At 39.7% G+C, this 16,753-nt stretch overlaps 1 protein-coding gene across 3 annotated transcripts in view; it reads left to right on the plus strand.

Moving 5' to 3' along the window:
* The window catches only part of LOC128703879 (vesicle trafficking 1), an 85,060-nt gene that overhangs the window by 24,186 nt on the left and 44,121 nt on the right, over positions 1–16,753 (plus strand). For all 3 annotated transcript variants that reach the window (XM_070087025.1, XM_070087024.1, XM_070087023.1), the window contains exon 5: positions 4,398–4,612. In XM_070087025.1, the coding sequence (XP_069943126.1) occupies positions 4,398–4,612 (215 nt within the window). The remainder of the gene's footprint in view (positions 1–4,397; positions 4,613–16,753) is intronic.

Here is a 16,753-nt window from a genome sequence, read left to right on the forward strand (position 1 = left end):
TCATCTGTGTAGGACCCATCTTGTTTAAGTAGGGGCCCAATACTGGATGTTGTTCTCGACTTTGATTTGGCATAGGAGAAGAAATACTTTGGGTTTCTTTCAATTTCATTTATGGCTTTTAGTTCTTCCCGCGATTCCTGACTCCTATAAGATTCCTTTAGCTTAAGTTCGATGCTTGCTATTTCTCTGACCAGTGTCTCCCTACGCATTTCAGATATATTGACCTCTTTTAGCCGCTCTGTTATTCTTTTCCGTCGCCTGTAAAGGGAGCGCCTGTCTCTCTCTATTTTACATCTACTCCTCCTTTTTCTTAGAGGAATAAGCCTTGTGCATACATCGAGTGCCACCCAGTTAATCTGTTCTAGGCATACGTCGGGGTCTGTGTTGCTTAGTATATCTTCCCAGCTTATATCGGTTAGGACTTGGTTTACTTGGTCCCACTTTATGTTTTTGTTATTGAAGTTGAATTTGGTGAATGCTCCATCGTGACTAGTCTCATTATGTCGGTCTGGGGCTCCACGCATACATGTCTGAACCTCAATTATGTTGTGATCTGAGTATATTGTTTTTGATATGGTGACATTTCTTATCAGATCATCATTGTTAGTGAAGATGAGGTCTAGTGTATTCTCCAGTCTAGTAGGCTCTATTATTTGCTGGTTTAAATTGAATTTTGTGCAGAGATTTAAAAGCTCGTGTGAGTGTGAGTTTTCATCAGAGCTGCCTCCTAGTGTAATTACTGCAACAATATTATTTGCTATATTCCTCCATTTTAGGTGCCTTAAGTTGAAATCCCCCAGGAGCAAGATGTTGGGTGCAGGAGCTGGAAGATTTTCCAGACAGTGGTCAATTTTTAACAGCTGTTCCTGGAATTGCTGGGATGTTGCATCCGGAGGCTTGTACACTACCACAATGACTAGGTTTTGGTTCTCGACCTTTACTGCTAAAACTTCCACTACATCATTTGAGGCATTTAGCAGTTCTGTGCTCTTTACAGCATTTAGTAACTTACCACCTATTCCATATACTTGCAACATCTGCCACATTGCTCCTCTATCCACTCTATCATATGCCTTTTCTAAATCCATAAATGCAATAAAAACTTCCCTACCTTTATCTAAATACTGTTCACATATATGCTTAAATGTAAACACTTAATCTACACATCCCCTACCCACTCTGAAGCCTCCCTGCTCATCCGCAATCCTACATTCTGTCTTACCTCTAATTCTTTCAATTATAACCCTACCGTATACTTTTCCTGGTATACTCAGTAAACTTATTCCTCTATAATTTTTACTATCTCTTTTGTCCCCTTTCCCTTTATATAAAGGGACTATACATGCTCTATGCCAATCCCTAGGTACCTTTCCCTCTTTCATACATTTATTAAACAAAAGTACCAACCACTCCAACACTATATCCCCCCTTGCTTTTAACATTTCTGTCATGATCCCATCAGTTCCAGCTGCTTTACCCCCTTTCATTCTACGTAATGCCTCACGTACCTCCACCACACTTACATTCTGCTCTTCTTTATTTATTTATTTATTTATTTATTTATTTATTTATTTATTATAAAAAGGAGGTTTTGTGGGCGAGGGGCTTGGACTTCCAGCAAGCGTGCATGAGCGTGTTAGATAGGAGTGAATGGAGACGAATGATACTTGGGACCTGACGATCTGTTGGAGTGTGAGCAGGGTAATATTTAGTGAAGGGATTCAGGGAAACCGGTTATTTTCATATAGTTGGACTTGAGTCCTGGAAATGGGAAGTACAATGCCTGCACTTTAAAGGAGGGGTTTGGGATATTGGCAGTTTGGAGGGATATGTTGTGTATCTTTATACGTATATGCTTCTAAGCTGTTGTATTCTGAGCACCTCTGCAAAAGCAGTGATAATGTGTGAGTGTGGTGAAAGTGTTGAATGATGATGAAAGTATTTTCTTTTTGGGGATTTTCTTTCTTTTTTGGGTCACCCTGCCTCGGTGGGAGATGACCGACTTGTTGAAAAAAAAAAAAAATGTATAAATATATGTATGTATATATATATATACATACATAAGGGTGTGATAAAAGAGAAAATTTAGCTTATGATAGGTTTTTACAAAGCAGAAGTGTTATAAGAAAAGAAGAGTATATGGACAGTAAAAGAAAGGTGAAGAGAGTGGTGAGAGAGTGCAAAAGGAGAGCAGATGATAGATTGGGAGAGGCACTGTCAAGAAATTTTAATGAAAATAAGAAAAAAAATTGGAGTGAGTTAAACAAGTTAAGAAAGCCTAGGGAAAGTATGGATTTGTCAGTTAAAAATAGAGTAGGGGAGTTAGTAGATGTGGAGAGGGAGGTATTAGGTAGATGGTGAGAATATTTTGAGGAACTTTTAAATGTTGAGGAAAAAAGGGAGGTGGTAATTTCATGCACTGGTCAGAGAGGTATACCATCTTTTAGGAGTGAAGAAGAGCAGAATGTAAGTGTGGGGGAGGTACGTGAGGCATTACGTAGAATGAAAGGGGGTAAAGCAGCTGGAACTGATGGGATCATGAGAGATATGTTAAAAGCAGGGGGGGATATAGTGTTGGAGTGGTTGGTACTTTTGTTTAATAAATGTATGAAAGAGGGGAAGGTACCTAGGGATTGGCGGAGAGCATGTATAGTCCCTTTATATAAAGGGAAAGGGGACAAAAGAGATTGTAAAAATTATAGAGGAATAAGTTTATTGAATATACCAGGAAAAGTGTATGGTAGGGTTATAATTGAAAGAATTAGAGGTAAGACAGAATGTAGGATTGCGGATGAGCAAGGAGGTTTCAGAGTGGGTAGGGGATGTGTAGATCAAGTGTTTACATTGAAGCATATATGTGAACAGTATTTAGATAAAGGTAGGGAAGTTTTTATTGCATTTATGGATTTAGAAAAGGCATATGATAGAGTGGATAGGGGAGCGGTGTGGCAGATGTTGCAAGTATATGGAATAGGTGGTAAGTTACTAAATGCTGTAAAGAGTTTTTATGAGGATAGTGAGGCTCAGGTTAGGGTGTGTAGAAGAAAGGGAGACTACTTCCCGGTAAAAGTAGGTCTTAGACAGGGATGTGTCATGTCACCATGGTTGTTTAATATTTTTATAGATGGGGGTTGTAAAAGAAGTAAATGCTAGGGTGTTCGGGAGAGGGGTGGGATTAAATTATGGGGAATCAAATTCAAAATGGGAATTAACACAGTTACTTTTTGCTGATGATACTGTGCTTATGGGAGATTCTAAAGAAAAATTGCAAAGGTTAGTGGATGAGTTTGGGAATGTGTGTAAAGGTAGAAAGTTGAAAGTGAACATAGAAAAGAATAAGGTGATGAGGGTATCAAATGATTTAGATAAAGAAAAATTGGATATCAAATTGGGGAGGAGGAGTATGGAAGAAGAGAATGTTTTCAGATACTTGGGAGTTGACGTGTCGGCGGATGGATTTATGAAGGATGAGGTTAATCATAGAATTGATGAGGGAAAAAAGGTGAGTGGTGCATTGAGGTATATGTGGAGTCAAAAAACGTTATCTATGGAGGCAAAGAAGGGAATGTATGAAAGTATAGTAGTACCAACACTCTTATATGGGTGTGAAGCTTGGGTGGTAAATGCAGCAGCGAGGAGACGGTTGGAGGCAGTGGAGATGTCCTGTCTAAGGGCAATGTGTGGTGTAAATATTATGCAGAAAATTCGGAGTGTGGAAATTAGGAAAAGGTGTGGAGTTAATAAAAGTATTAGTCAGAGGGCAGAAGAGGGGTTGTTGAGGTGGTTTGGTCATTTAGAGAGAATGGATCAAAGTAGAATGACATGGAAAGCATATAAATCTATAGGGGAAGGAAGGCGAGGTAGGGGTCGTCCTCGAAAGGGTTGGAGAGAGGGAGTAAAGGAGGTTTTGTGGGCAAGGGGCTTGGACTTCCAGCAAGCATGCGTGAGTATGTTAGATAGGAGTGAATGGAGACGAATGGTACTTGGGACCTGACGATCTGTTGGAGTGTGAGCAGGGTAATATTTAGTGAAGGGATTCAGGGAAAAAAAAAAAAAAAACTTTCACCATCATTCAACACTATCATCATTCACACATAATCACTGTCTTTGCAGAGGCATGCATATTTGACAGTTGAGATGTCACTCCAAACAGAAAATATCCCAGACCCCTCCTTTACAGTGCAGGCATTGTACTTCCCACCTCCAGACTCAAGTCTGGCTAACATACATACATTTAAAATACAATAAAATACATAAAATTAAAAAGGCAAATTATTTTTGTCCTTCTGATATGTTATTTACCATACTTTAAAAGTAAATTATATGCATTATGTGTTAATGTAGATATTTGTACACTGTACTGCATTAGTTACTGATGTGTAATGATATTCTTGCAGATGATGAAGGTTTGGGGGAAGATGTTGGTGGTGGTGAAGGGGACCATGAAGGTGCTGTAGGTGGGGTGTCAACAAGTGGAGCCATGGGATGGTCTCACTTTACACAGCCAAGTCATGGTTTGCCATCTGTTCCTGGAGGCACAGATGCTCGTGGACTACCAATAGTGTCATCATGTTCACCCACTTTGCCTGCAGGGGCAACCAATCAATCGCAGGTTCAGTGAATCCTTTTTCTGTTTCTGTTTCGTGAACACACATGATAAATGAATACTAGAAATTTGTTATTACAGTACATTATGTATACATCTTTCTTAACCTTCCTATGTTTTTTAATAGTTCTTAATACTGTAATACGTAGTCTTTCAACATAGAAGGCCTAGTCAGAGTCTTGAGTGATGATTCCCAGAACTTCTAACAGATATAACAAATGGTTTGATGTATTGTACATGCATATTCAAGAGATATTGAGTTGGTGTGTTGTGTTTCCTTTTAAGTGAGTTTGACACCCTAATGGGAGTCACCTTGATGGACTAGGGAAGTCTGAGTGGAGTGGATACTCTAGTGTAAGAGACTAATTAATCTAAGTGTGCTGAGCTAGCTTCTGATGAGGGGTCATATGAAACAGCTCCCAGGTTATGATGCTATCTATGATGTAGATAGGCTTGCTAGGCTGTGAGTAGTCCTTTGAAGGCCTGTGTAAATTACCTTAGTTGATGTTAGAAATATTGCTGTCAGATAAGAATAAAGTAGTGTATCCTCTATTCACTGACCTCGCATAGTGAGTTTGTGTAAATCAATTAAGAATGTGCATCAATAATTTCAGGGCATGGGAAAGTAAATAAAGTACACTTTATAGATTTTCTTCATTTGCTCGCCACGTCACAAGTGATGCCCAAAGTTCCTGCTAAGCAAAGCAAGTTAATGTCCACTTGACAGCATTTTCTTACATAACTAATGTTTTCCAAAAATTTATGTATTGTAATTTGTGATAGCTAATTTACTGTGTTTTCATTTTTTTTTTCAACAAGTCGGCTGTCTCCCACCGAGGCAGGGTGATGCAAAAAGAAAATACTTTCATCATCATTCAACACTTTCACCTCACTCACACATAATCACTGTCTTGGCAGAGGTGTTCAGATACAACAGTTTAGAAGCATATATAAAGATATATCATAGGTAGTAGGTTGGTAAACAGCAACCGCCCAGGGAGGTACTACCATCCTGCCAAGTGAGTGTACAACGAAAGCCTGTAATTGTTTTACATGATGGTAGGATTGCTGGTGTCTTTAGTCTGTCTCATAAACATGCAAGATTTCAGGTACGTCTTACTACTTCTACTTGCACTTAGGTCACACTACACATACATGTACAAACATATATATACACACACTCCTCTGGGTTTTCTTTCTAGTTCTTGTTTATTTCCTCTTACCTCCATGGGGAAGTGGAACAGAATTCTTCCTCTGTAAGCCATGCGTGTTGTAAGAGGAGACTAAAATGCCGGGAGCAAGGGGCTAGTAACCCCTTCTCCTGTATATATTACTAAATGTAAAAGGAGAAACTTTCGTTTTTCCTTTTGGGCCACCCTGCCTCGGTGGGATACGGCCGGTGTGTTGAAAGAAAGAAAGAATAAAGATATATAACATACCCCTCCAAACTGCCCATATCCCAAACCCCTTCTTTAAAGTGCAGGCATTATACTTCCCATTTCCAGTACTCAAGTGCAGCTATATAAAAATAACCAGTTTCTCTGAATCCCTTCACTAAATATTACCCTGCTCACACTCCAACAGCTCATCAGGTCCAAAAAACCATTCGTCTCCATTCACTCCTATCTGATAGGCTCACACATGCTTGCTGGAAGTCCAAGCCCCTCTCCCACAAAACCTCCTTTACCCCCCCCCCAACCTTTTCTAGGAAGACTCCTACCCTGCCTTCCTTCCTCTACAGATTTACATGCTGTCCAAGTCATTCTACTTTGATCCATTCTCTAAATGACCGAACCACCTCAACAACCCCTCTTCAGCCCTCTGACTAATACTTTTAGTAACTCCACACCACCTACTAATTTCCACACTCCGAATTTTCTGCATAGTATTTACACTACACGTTGCCTTAAGACAGGACATCTCCACTGCCTCCAGCTGCCTCTTTGCTGCAGCATTTGCAACCCAAGCTTCACACCCATATACTTTCGTACATTCCCTTCTTTGCCTCCATGGATGTTTTTTTTGTCTCCACAGATACCTCAACGCACCACACACCTTTGTTCCTTCATCATTTCTGTGGTTAACCTTATCCTTCATAAACCCATCCGCTGACAGGTCAACTCCCAAATATCTGAAAACATTCACTTCTTCCGTACTCCCTCTCTCCAATGTGATATCTAATTTTTCTTTATCTAAATCATTTGATAACCTCATCACCTTACTCTTATCTATGTTCACTATCTACCTTTACACACCCTCCCAAACTCGTCCACTAACTTTTGCAATTTTTCTTTAGAATCTCCTATAACCACAATATCATCAGCAAAAAGTAACTGTGTCAACTCCCATTTTGTATTTTGATTCCCCATAACTTAATTCCACTTCTGTTACATGCCCATATATATTAAACAACCATGGTGACATTACACATCTCTGTCTAAGACCTACTTTTACTGGGAAGTAGTCTCTCTCTCTCCTACACACCCTAACCTGAGCCTCACTATCCTCATAAAAACTCTTTACAGCATTTAGTAACTTACTACCTATTCTATATACTTGCAAAATCTGCCACATTGCTTCCCAATCCACTCTATCATATGCCTTTTCTAAAGCCATAAATGCAATAAAAACTTCCTTGTGAATGAGAAGTTGGATGTCTTCACTTCAAGTGAAACAAAGCTGAAGGGGGTGGGAGAGTTTGTGGAGGGAAGTAAATGGGATTAGGTCAGGGGTTTCAAAAAGAGCTAAAGGAGTAGTAGCAATAATATTGAAGGATAAGCTATGGCAGAAAAAAAGGGAGTATAAATGTATTAATTCAAGGATTATGTGGAGTAAAATAAAGGTTGGATGTGAAAAGTGAGTTATAGTAAGCATATATGCACCTGAAGAAGAGAGAAGTGTAAAGGAGAGAGAGAAGTTTTGGGAATTGTTTAGTGAGTGTGTGGGGGGAGTTTTGAACCAAGTGTGAGAGTACTTGTGGTTGGGGATTTCAATGCTAAAGTAGGTAAAAATGTGGAGGGAGTAGTAGGTAAATTTGGGGTGCCAGGGGTAAATGAAAATGGGGAGCCTTTAATTGAGCTGTGTAGAAAGAGGTTTGGTAATAAGTAATAGATATTTTATGAAAAAGAGGATAAATAAATATACAAAGTATGATATAACATGTAATGAAAGTAGTTTGTTAGATTATATATTGGGGGATAAAAGGTTGATGGGTAGGCTTCAGGTTGTACATGTTTACAGAGGGCAGCTGATTTATCAAATCATTATTTAGTTGTAACTACAGTTAGAGTAAGAGGTAGATGGGACAAAAGGAAAACGGCAACAAGAAGTGAGAGAGGTAAAAGTGTATAAACTAAGGGAGGAAGAAATTTGGGTGTGATATAAGCAGCTATTGGCAGAAAGGTGGGCTAGTGCAAGTATGAGTGGTGCGAGGATTGAAGAGGGTTGGAATAGTTTTAAAAATGCAGTATTAGAATGTGGGGCAGAAGTTTGTGGCTCTAAGAGGGTGGGTGCAGGAGGAAAGAGGAGTGATTGGTGGAATGATGAAGTAAAGGGTGTGATAAAAGAGAAAAAGGTAGCTTATGAGAAATTTTTACAAAGCAGAAGTGTTATAAGAGCAGAGTATATGGAGAGTAAAAGAAAGGTGAAGAGAGTGGTGAGAGAGTGTAAAAGGAGAGCAGATAATAGTGAGAGAGGCACTGTCAAGAAATTTTGATGAAAATAAGAAAAAATTTTGGAGTGAGATAAACAGGTTAAGAAAGCCTAGGGAATGAATGGATTTGTCAGTTAAAAACAGAGTAGGGGAGTTAGTAGATGGGGAGATGGTGGGAATATTTTGAGGAACTTTAAATGTTGACGAAGAAAGGGTGGCGCTAATTTCATGCACTGGCCAGGGAGGTATACCATCTTTTAGAAGTGAAGAAGAGCAGGATGTCAGTGTGGGGGAGATGTGTGAGGTATTACTTAGAGTGAAAGGGGGTAAAGCAGCTGGAACTGATGGGATCATGACAGAAATATTAAAAGCAGGGAGGATGTAGTGTTGGAGTGGCTGGTATTTTTGTTTAATAAATGTATAAACGAGGGGAAGGTACCTAGGGATTGGCAGAGAGCATGTATAATTTCTTTATATAAAGGGATGGGGGACAAAATAGATTGTAAAAATTATAGAGGAATAAGTTTACTGAGTATACCAGGAAAAGTGTATGGTAGGGTTATTATTGAAAGAATTAGAGGCAAGACAGAATGTAGGATTGCAGATGAGCAAGGAGGTTTTAGAGTGGGTAGATGTGTAGATCAGGTGTTTACATTGAAGCATATATGTGAACAGTATTTAGATAAAGGTAGGGAACTTTTCATTGCATTTATGGATTTAGAAAAGGCATATGATAGTGGATAGGGGAGCAATGTGGCAGGTGTTGCAAGTACAGTGGAACCTCAGCTTATGAACGCCTCGCCATGCGAATTTTTCTGGATATGAACTGTCGTTCAGTCGATTTTTTGCTTCTGGATACGAAGGAAATTTCAGGATGCAAATTTCCCCCTCAAGGGAGGTTCCTTAAATAAATAAATAAACTATTTATTTCTTTGCAAAGGTTACAATGTGTGTTTACATATCATAATGATTGGAACAAAGAAAGCCACTATCATACAGAGGCATTTCAGGCAGACTTAACCTAATACATGCAAGATTTCAGGTATGTCTTGCTATTTCTACTTACACTTAGGTCACACTACACATACATGTACAAGCATATATATACACACCCCTCTGGGTTTTCTTCTATTTTCTTACTAGTTCTTGCTCTTGTTTATTTCCTCTTATCTCCATGGGGAAGTGGAATAGAATTCTTCCATAAGCTATGCGTGTTGTAAGAGGCGACTAAAATGCCAGGAGCAAGGGGCTAATAACCCCTTCTCCTGTATATATTACTAAATTTAAAAAGAGAAACTTTCGTTTTTCTTTTTGGGCCACCATACCTCGGTGGGATACGGTCGGTTTGTTGAAAGAAAGAAAAAATAGTAATAATAATCATAAAAATACAGTTTGGAGGGATATGTTGTGTATCTTTATATGTGTATGCTTCTAAACTATTGTATTCTGAGCACCTTTACAAAAACAGTGATAAGGTGCGAGTGTGGTGAAAGTGTTGAATGATGATGAAAGTATTTTCTTTTTTGGGATTTTCTTTCTTTTTTGGGTCACCCTGCCTCGGTGGGAGACGGCCGACTTGTTGAAAAAAAAAAAAATAGTAATAATAATATGTTGTCATTTTAAGACATTTTTTGTAATTTTTTTTTTTCATATTTTTGTGCCAAATGCTTCAAAATACAAATTGGTAACCCTCTGGGTGGCTGTAGGTACTGCTAGACCACTGCTATCTCAGTGCCGATCAAAGGTTAAAAGGAAGAGGAGGTGTGGGCTCTGAGTGACTGCAGCAGACCCTTGGGATGCGTAATTTTGTCTTATATTGTACAAATTTCTTAGACAATGCCTCGCCCAAAGAGACAGTATTTGCTTACAATCAGCAGGAAGCGATCAGAAACTATGAAAAAAGCTAGAGAAACGAAGAAGGCAGTTGCATAGTGAGGCAGCTGGCCACCACCACCACCACTGTGGCTGCCATCACCACACTGGCCACAGTGATCATGTCTTCATCCATATAGTATACATCTATCTTGACTACACCTGTGGTTACATATGTGACAACCTCACCACTAATCATAGTTAAACACAAGCTAGGTGTGGGGTTATGGACTGGGAAGATACTAGAGTGGGAGAGTAAATGGTGGATGCTTTCTGCTGCTGCCGGCATCGACATCACTTGCCATATTATGGCCTATTTTATTTATTCTAGAGTAGATATCATGTTTCTATGTTATTAATATTATGTCATATTAGATAAATTGTGAAAGATAACTAAGCCGTAGAGTTGATATTAGCATAATTTTGTCATGCCTCCTGAGAGGCTGGAACGGATTATTTGCATTTCACTTAATTTAAATGAGGAAAATTGACTCGGCATACGAACAAATCGTGATGCAAACACGGTCACGGAACGGATTAAATTCGTAAGCCGAGGTTCCACTCTATATGGAATAGGTAGTAAGTTACTAAATGCTGTAAAGAGTTTTTATGGGGATAGGTTAGGGTATGTAGAAGAGAGGGAGATTACTTCCTGGTAAAGGTGGGTCTTAGGGATGTGTAATGTCACCATGGTTGTTTAACCCTTTCAGGGTCCGTCCCGTAGAACTACGGCTTCACATTGAGTGTCCAAACCGCAGATCTATGCCAAAATTCTAGCGGCGTCAAATTTAGCGCAAAAACGCTCATAGGCCTACATGTGAGAGAATGGGTCTGCGTAGTGGATGTGCGCCATAAACAAAAAATCTAGGCACCCGCATAGCATTGTGGGAATGCCGACTCAGTTACCCTTGTTCACCATGCCTCATCGCAAGGCGGTTCTCACTCCAAGGAAAATTGGGACTCTCCTCTTCCTATCTGATAGTTCTGACAGTGATGGAAGTGGAAATGAAGACGAATTCTTTGGCTTTGATCAGTTAGTGACCGAAAGGAATGACCAGGATATCGATAATAGTGCAGAAAACCCTGACGATCCTCAGCCTTCTACCTCTGGTGTGGGCACTCCTCAGTCACGGTCAGTTGTACCTCAACGCAAGAGAAAACTATTATTTTCGCGTGGCCAGGCCTCTGACTTCAGTAATGATGATGATAGTGATGTGGATTGTGATTTTATTGCTCTTGACGATCATTCGAGTAGTGATAGTGAGGAAACATGTTCACCAGTGAAGCGTCGGTATGTACACCACCGCATGCGCTCGGGTAGTGTACCCTATGCCATGCCCAGGGGATGGAGTACATCCCGTGGCCCTACACCAGGTATAGACAGTGATAGAGAGGATGATGTGGCTACACTTGACATGGATAGACCACAGGCATCAGTAGATGTTGGTAGTGGTGATGGTAGTGCCACGGCCATGCGTGACTCACCAGCCCAGGCTGGGACCCACGCTGCTGACTCCGCAGTTCAAGGACAAAGCAGAGCGTCAGCCACTAGCCCACCACAGCCACAACTACCCGCACAACCAGCCTATGATGTCCAGTATCCACCAGCAAACAGTATCTGGGATTGGCAGCAAAATCCCAATTTTGTTCCCTAGCCCCACCACTTTGATGACTCTGAAAGTGGAATTCTACCAGCTTGTTCCCTTGGAAACACTGCAAATGAACTGGAATTCTTTGAACCATTCTTTGACCAGCCATTGATGGAAACTGTTGTCAGGGAAAGTAACAAGTATTTTGAGTACACTATGGCATACAATCATATCACCACAGTCAAGACTACACCGGTGGAAAGAGACGACTGTTGCAGAAATGTATTTGCTTTTTGCAACAATAATGCATTTATACCTCCTGTCTATAAGCATAATGTAAAAGCATACTGGTCCACAGATCGGCTAATTTCTACCCCGGTCTTCAGTGAAATCATCCCAGTGAACAGGTTTATCTTACTGTTACGTATGTTGCACTTCTCTGACAAAACCAGGCCTGACAGAAGTGACAGGTTATACAAGATTAGAAATGTTTTTATGTATCTCAAACTAAAGTTCAGCATGTACTTTTATCCATTCAAGAATCTTGTAATTGACGAATCTTTGATTTTGTTCAAAGGTAGGCTGTCATTCAAGCAGTATATACCGAGCAAGAGGAAACGCTTTGGTATAAAACTGTTTGTACTCTGTGACTGTGACAGTGGTCTGGTATTGGATATTGTTGTATACACGGGAAGTAAAACATTGAAAGATACCAAGATATTATTCGGTATCTCAGGTGACGTAGTGAGAAGCATGATGGCACCTTATCTTGGTAACGGGCATACATTATGTAACGATAACTGGTACACAAGCTCTTTACTCAGTGATTTTTTGCGAGTGAACAAGACAGATGTGTGTGGCACAGTGCATTCTAATCGTAAACATATGCCCAGGCTCAACGCAGGTGCTCGTGGTGATGACGTGCAGGTGCTTACTGCCAATGACATCATGGCATTACGGTGGCATGACAAACGTGATGTCACATTGTTGACAACCGTTCACCGTAACGAAATGCAAGACAGTGGCAAAGTTGATCGAGTGACTGATGAACATATTCGAAAACCAGTGACATTGATTGATTATACACAAAACGTGTGCTTGGTTGACAAATGTGACATGCAGATTGGCTTTGTTGATTGTGTTCGTAAAAGTTACAAGTGGTACATGAAATTTTTCTTCCATCTCATGGACATTTCAATGCTCAATGCATATAATATGTACCAAATGAAGACTGGCAACAGACCACTGTATGGTGAATATTGTTTGTTGTCAGACAACTCATAATGAAGTACCAGGTAACAACACCTGCTATACAACAACGTCCTCGAACTCCTCAGGATATACCCAAGCGTTTGAGGAAGGAAGGTGATCATTTCATAATACAGCTTCCTTCAACTCAGAAGAAATTTGCTCAGAAGAGATGCATCGTCTGTGCACAAACAAAACGACGGCAACAAAGATGCAAAGACACTCGGTTTATGTGTGAGGAATGTAAGGTACCTCTGTGCATGGTGCCTTGTTTCAAGGAGTTCCACAAGCTCCAGCAGTTCTAAAACCATGTCCAGTGATTGTAAATATGTAAATATATGATAGAACATTAGTATTATACAAGATTTGTGCATGTTTATTGTAATAAACAAAAGTGGTAAACAATACAGTGGACCCCCGCATAACGATCACCTCCAAATGCGACCAATTATGTAAGTGTATTTATGTAAGTGCGTTTGTACGTGTATGTTTGGGGGTCTGAAATTGACTAATCTACTTCACAATATTCCTTATGGGAAAAAATTCGGTCAGTACTGGCACCTGAACATACTACTGGAATGAAAAAAGTTCGTTAACCGGGGGTCCACTGTAATATGATAATAACTTTAGTGCAGTTATTGTGTTCAATACATTGAGTTTATATATATATACATTATATACAGTATTGGTCTCTCAGGCTCCAAATGTTAGTAGGAAAAGAAAAAAATTAGAAAAGAAAACAAAAACTACAAAAAACATTAAATAAAGTAATGCGTGTATGTGGAAATCGTCGATGTTGTCGCCACCACGTCATTTTGGGTCAACTTCTCGGCACTGTATCTTGGTAAGTACTGATCAGAATTTTTTTTTTGTCTTATTACCTTCACAAAAATATACTCTTTAATTTTGTAAGAAAAAGTAATTTTTTTTTTTTTTTTTTTCAAAATTTCTTGGACACTGGAGCACCACTTCAGATTTTGGCCTTGGACCCTGAAGGGGTTAATATATTTATTGATGGGGTTGTAAAAGAAGTAAATGCTAGGGTGTTGGGGAGAGGGATGGGATTAAATTATGGGGAATCAAATACAAAATGGGAATTGACACAGTTACTTTTTGCTGATGATAATGTGCTTATGGGAGATTCTAAAGAAAAGTTGCAAAGATTAGTGGACGAGTTTTGGAGTGTGTGTAAAGGTAGAAAGTTGAAAGTGAACATAGAAAAGAGTAAGGTGATGAGGGTATCAAATGATTTAGATAAAGAAAAATTGGATATCAAATTGGAGAGGAGTAGTATGGAAGAAGTGAATGTTTTCAGATATTCGGGAGTTGATGTGTCAGCGGATGGATGTATGAAGGATGAGGTTAACCATAGAATTGATGAAGGAAAAAAGGTGAGTAGTGCATTGAGGTATCTGTGGAGACAAAAAACATTATCTATGGAGGCAAAGAAAGGAATGTAAGAAAGTATAGTGATACCAACACTCTTATATGGGTGCAAAGCTTGGGTTGTAAATGCTGCAGCAAGGAGGCAGTTGGAGGCGGTGGAGATGTCCTGTCTTAAGGCAATGTGTGGTGTAAATATTATGCAGAGAATTCGGAGTGTGGAAATTAGGAGAAGGTGTGGAGCTAATAAAAGTATTAATCAAAGGGCTGAAGAGGGGTTGTTGAGGTGGTTTGGTCATTTAGAGAGAATTGATCAAGGTAGAATGACACGGCAAGCGTATAAATCTGTAGGGGAAGGAAGGCAGGGTAGGGGTTGTCCTTGAAAAGGTTGGAGGGAGGGGTAAAGGAGGTTTTGTGGGCGAGGGGCTTGGACTTCCAGCAAGCATGCGTGAGCATGTTAGATAGGAGTGAATGGAGACGAATGGTATTTAGGACCTGAGGAGCTGTTGGAGTGTGAACAGGGTAATATTTAGTGAAGGGATTCAGGGAAATGGGTTATTTTTATATAGCTGGACTTGAGTACTGGAAATGGGGAGTACAGTGCCTGCACTTTAAAGGAAGGGTTTGGGATATTGGCAGTTTGGAGGGATATATTGTGTATCTTTATACGTATATGCTTCTAAACTGTTGTGTTCAGGGCACATCTGCAAAAACAGTGATTATGTATGAGTGAGGTGAAAGTGTTGAATGATGGTGAAAATATTTTCTTTTTGGGGATTTTCTTTCTTTTTGGGTCACCTCGCCTCGGTGGGAAACGGCCAACTTGTTAAAAAAAAAAAAAAATGCTTCAGTGTAAACACTTAATGTACACATCCCCTACCCACTCTAAAGCCTCCTTGCTCATCTGCAATCTTACTCTCTGTCTTACCTCTAATTCTTTCAGTAATAACCCTGGTATACTCCGTAAAATTTTTTTTTTTTTTTTTTTTTTTTAAAGTAAACTTATTCCTCTATAATTTTTAGTCTCTTTTGTCCCCCTTCCCTTTATATAAAGGAACTATACATGCTCTCTGCCAATCCCTAGGTACCTTTCCCTCCATACATTTAGTAAACAAAAATACCAACCACTCCAACACGATATACCCCCCTGCTTTTAACATTTCTGTCATGATCCCTTCAGTTCCAGCTGCTTTACCCCCTTTCATTCTACATAATGCCTCACGCACCTCCCCCACACTCGCATCCTGCTCTTCTTCACTCCTAAAAGATGTTATACCTCCCTGGCCAGTGCATGAAATTACCGCCTCCCTTTCTTCATTGACGTTTAAAAGTTCCTCAAAATATTCCCGCCATCTACCCAATACCTCCATCTCCCCATCTACCCAATACCTCCATCTCCCCATCTACTAACTCCCCTACTCTGTTTTTAACTAACAAATACATTCATTCCCTAGGCTTTCTTAACTTGTTTATCTCACTCCAAAATATCTTGACAGTGCCTCTCCCACTCTGTCATCTGCTCTCCTTTTGCACTTTCTCACCACTCTCTTCACCTTTCTTTTATTCTCCATATACTCTGCTCTTCTTATAACACTTCTGCTTTTTAAAAACCTCTCATAAGCTACCTTTCTCTCTTTTATCACACCCTTGACTTCATCCTGCCACCAATCACTCCTCTTTCCTCCTGCACCCACCCTCCTATAGCCACAGACTTCTGCCCCACATTCTAATACTGCATTTTTAAAACTATTCCAACCCTCTTCAACCCTCCCACTACTCATACTTGCACTAGCCCACCTTTGCCAATAGTTGCTTATATCTCACCCTAACTTCCTCCTCCCTTAGTTTTTACACTTGGTGAATGTTTTTTTTTTTTTTTTTTTTGAGACACCTATTATGTTAAAATGATGTATAAAAATTTTGAAGGGAATATTCATTGCAATATTAAGAATCCACAAAAGTTCAGTAAATACAATCTAATTGGATAGTTACCCCAAAAATTAATAATGCAGTATCTTTCTTTGTTTCAACACCCTGGCCGTATCCCACCGAGGCGGGGTGGCCCAAAAGGAAAAACAAAAGCTTCTCCTTTTACATTTAGTAATGTATACAGGAGAAGGGGTTATTAGCCTCTTGCTCCCGGCATTTTAGTTGCCTCTTACAACATGCATGGCTTACGGAGGAAGAATTCTGTTCCACTTCCCCATGGAGATAAGAGGAAATAAGCAAGAACAAGAACTAGAAAGAAAATAGAAGAAAACTCAGAGGGGTGTGTATATACATGCTTGTACATGTATGTGTAGTGTGACCTAAGTGTAAGAAGAAGTAGCAAGACGTACCTGTTATCTTGCATATTTATGAGACAGACAAAAGACACCAGCAATCCTACCATCATGTAAAACA

The sequence above is a fragment of the Cherax quadricarinatus genome, chromosome 20 (genome assembly GCF_038502225.1).
Source record: "Cherax quadricarinatus isolate ZL_2023a chromosome 20, ASM3850222v1, whole genome shotgun sequence".
Taxonomy (NCBI): Eukaryota; Metazoa; Arthropoda; class Malacostraca; order Decapoda; family Parastacidae; genus Cherax; species Cherax quadricarinatus.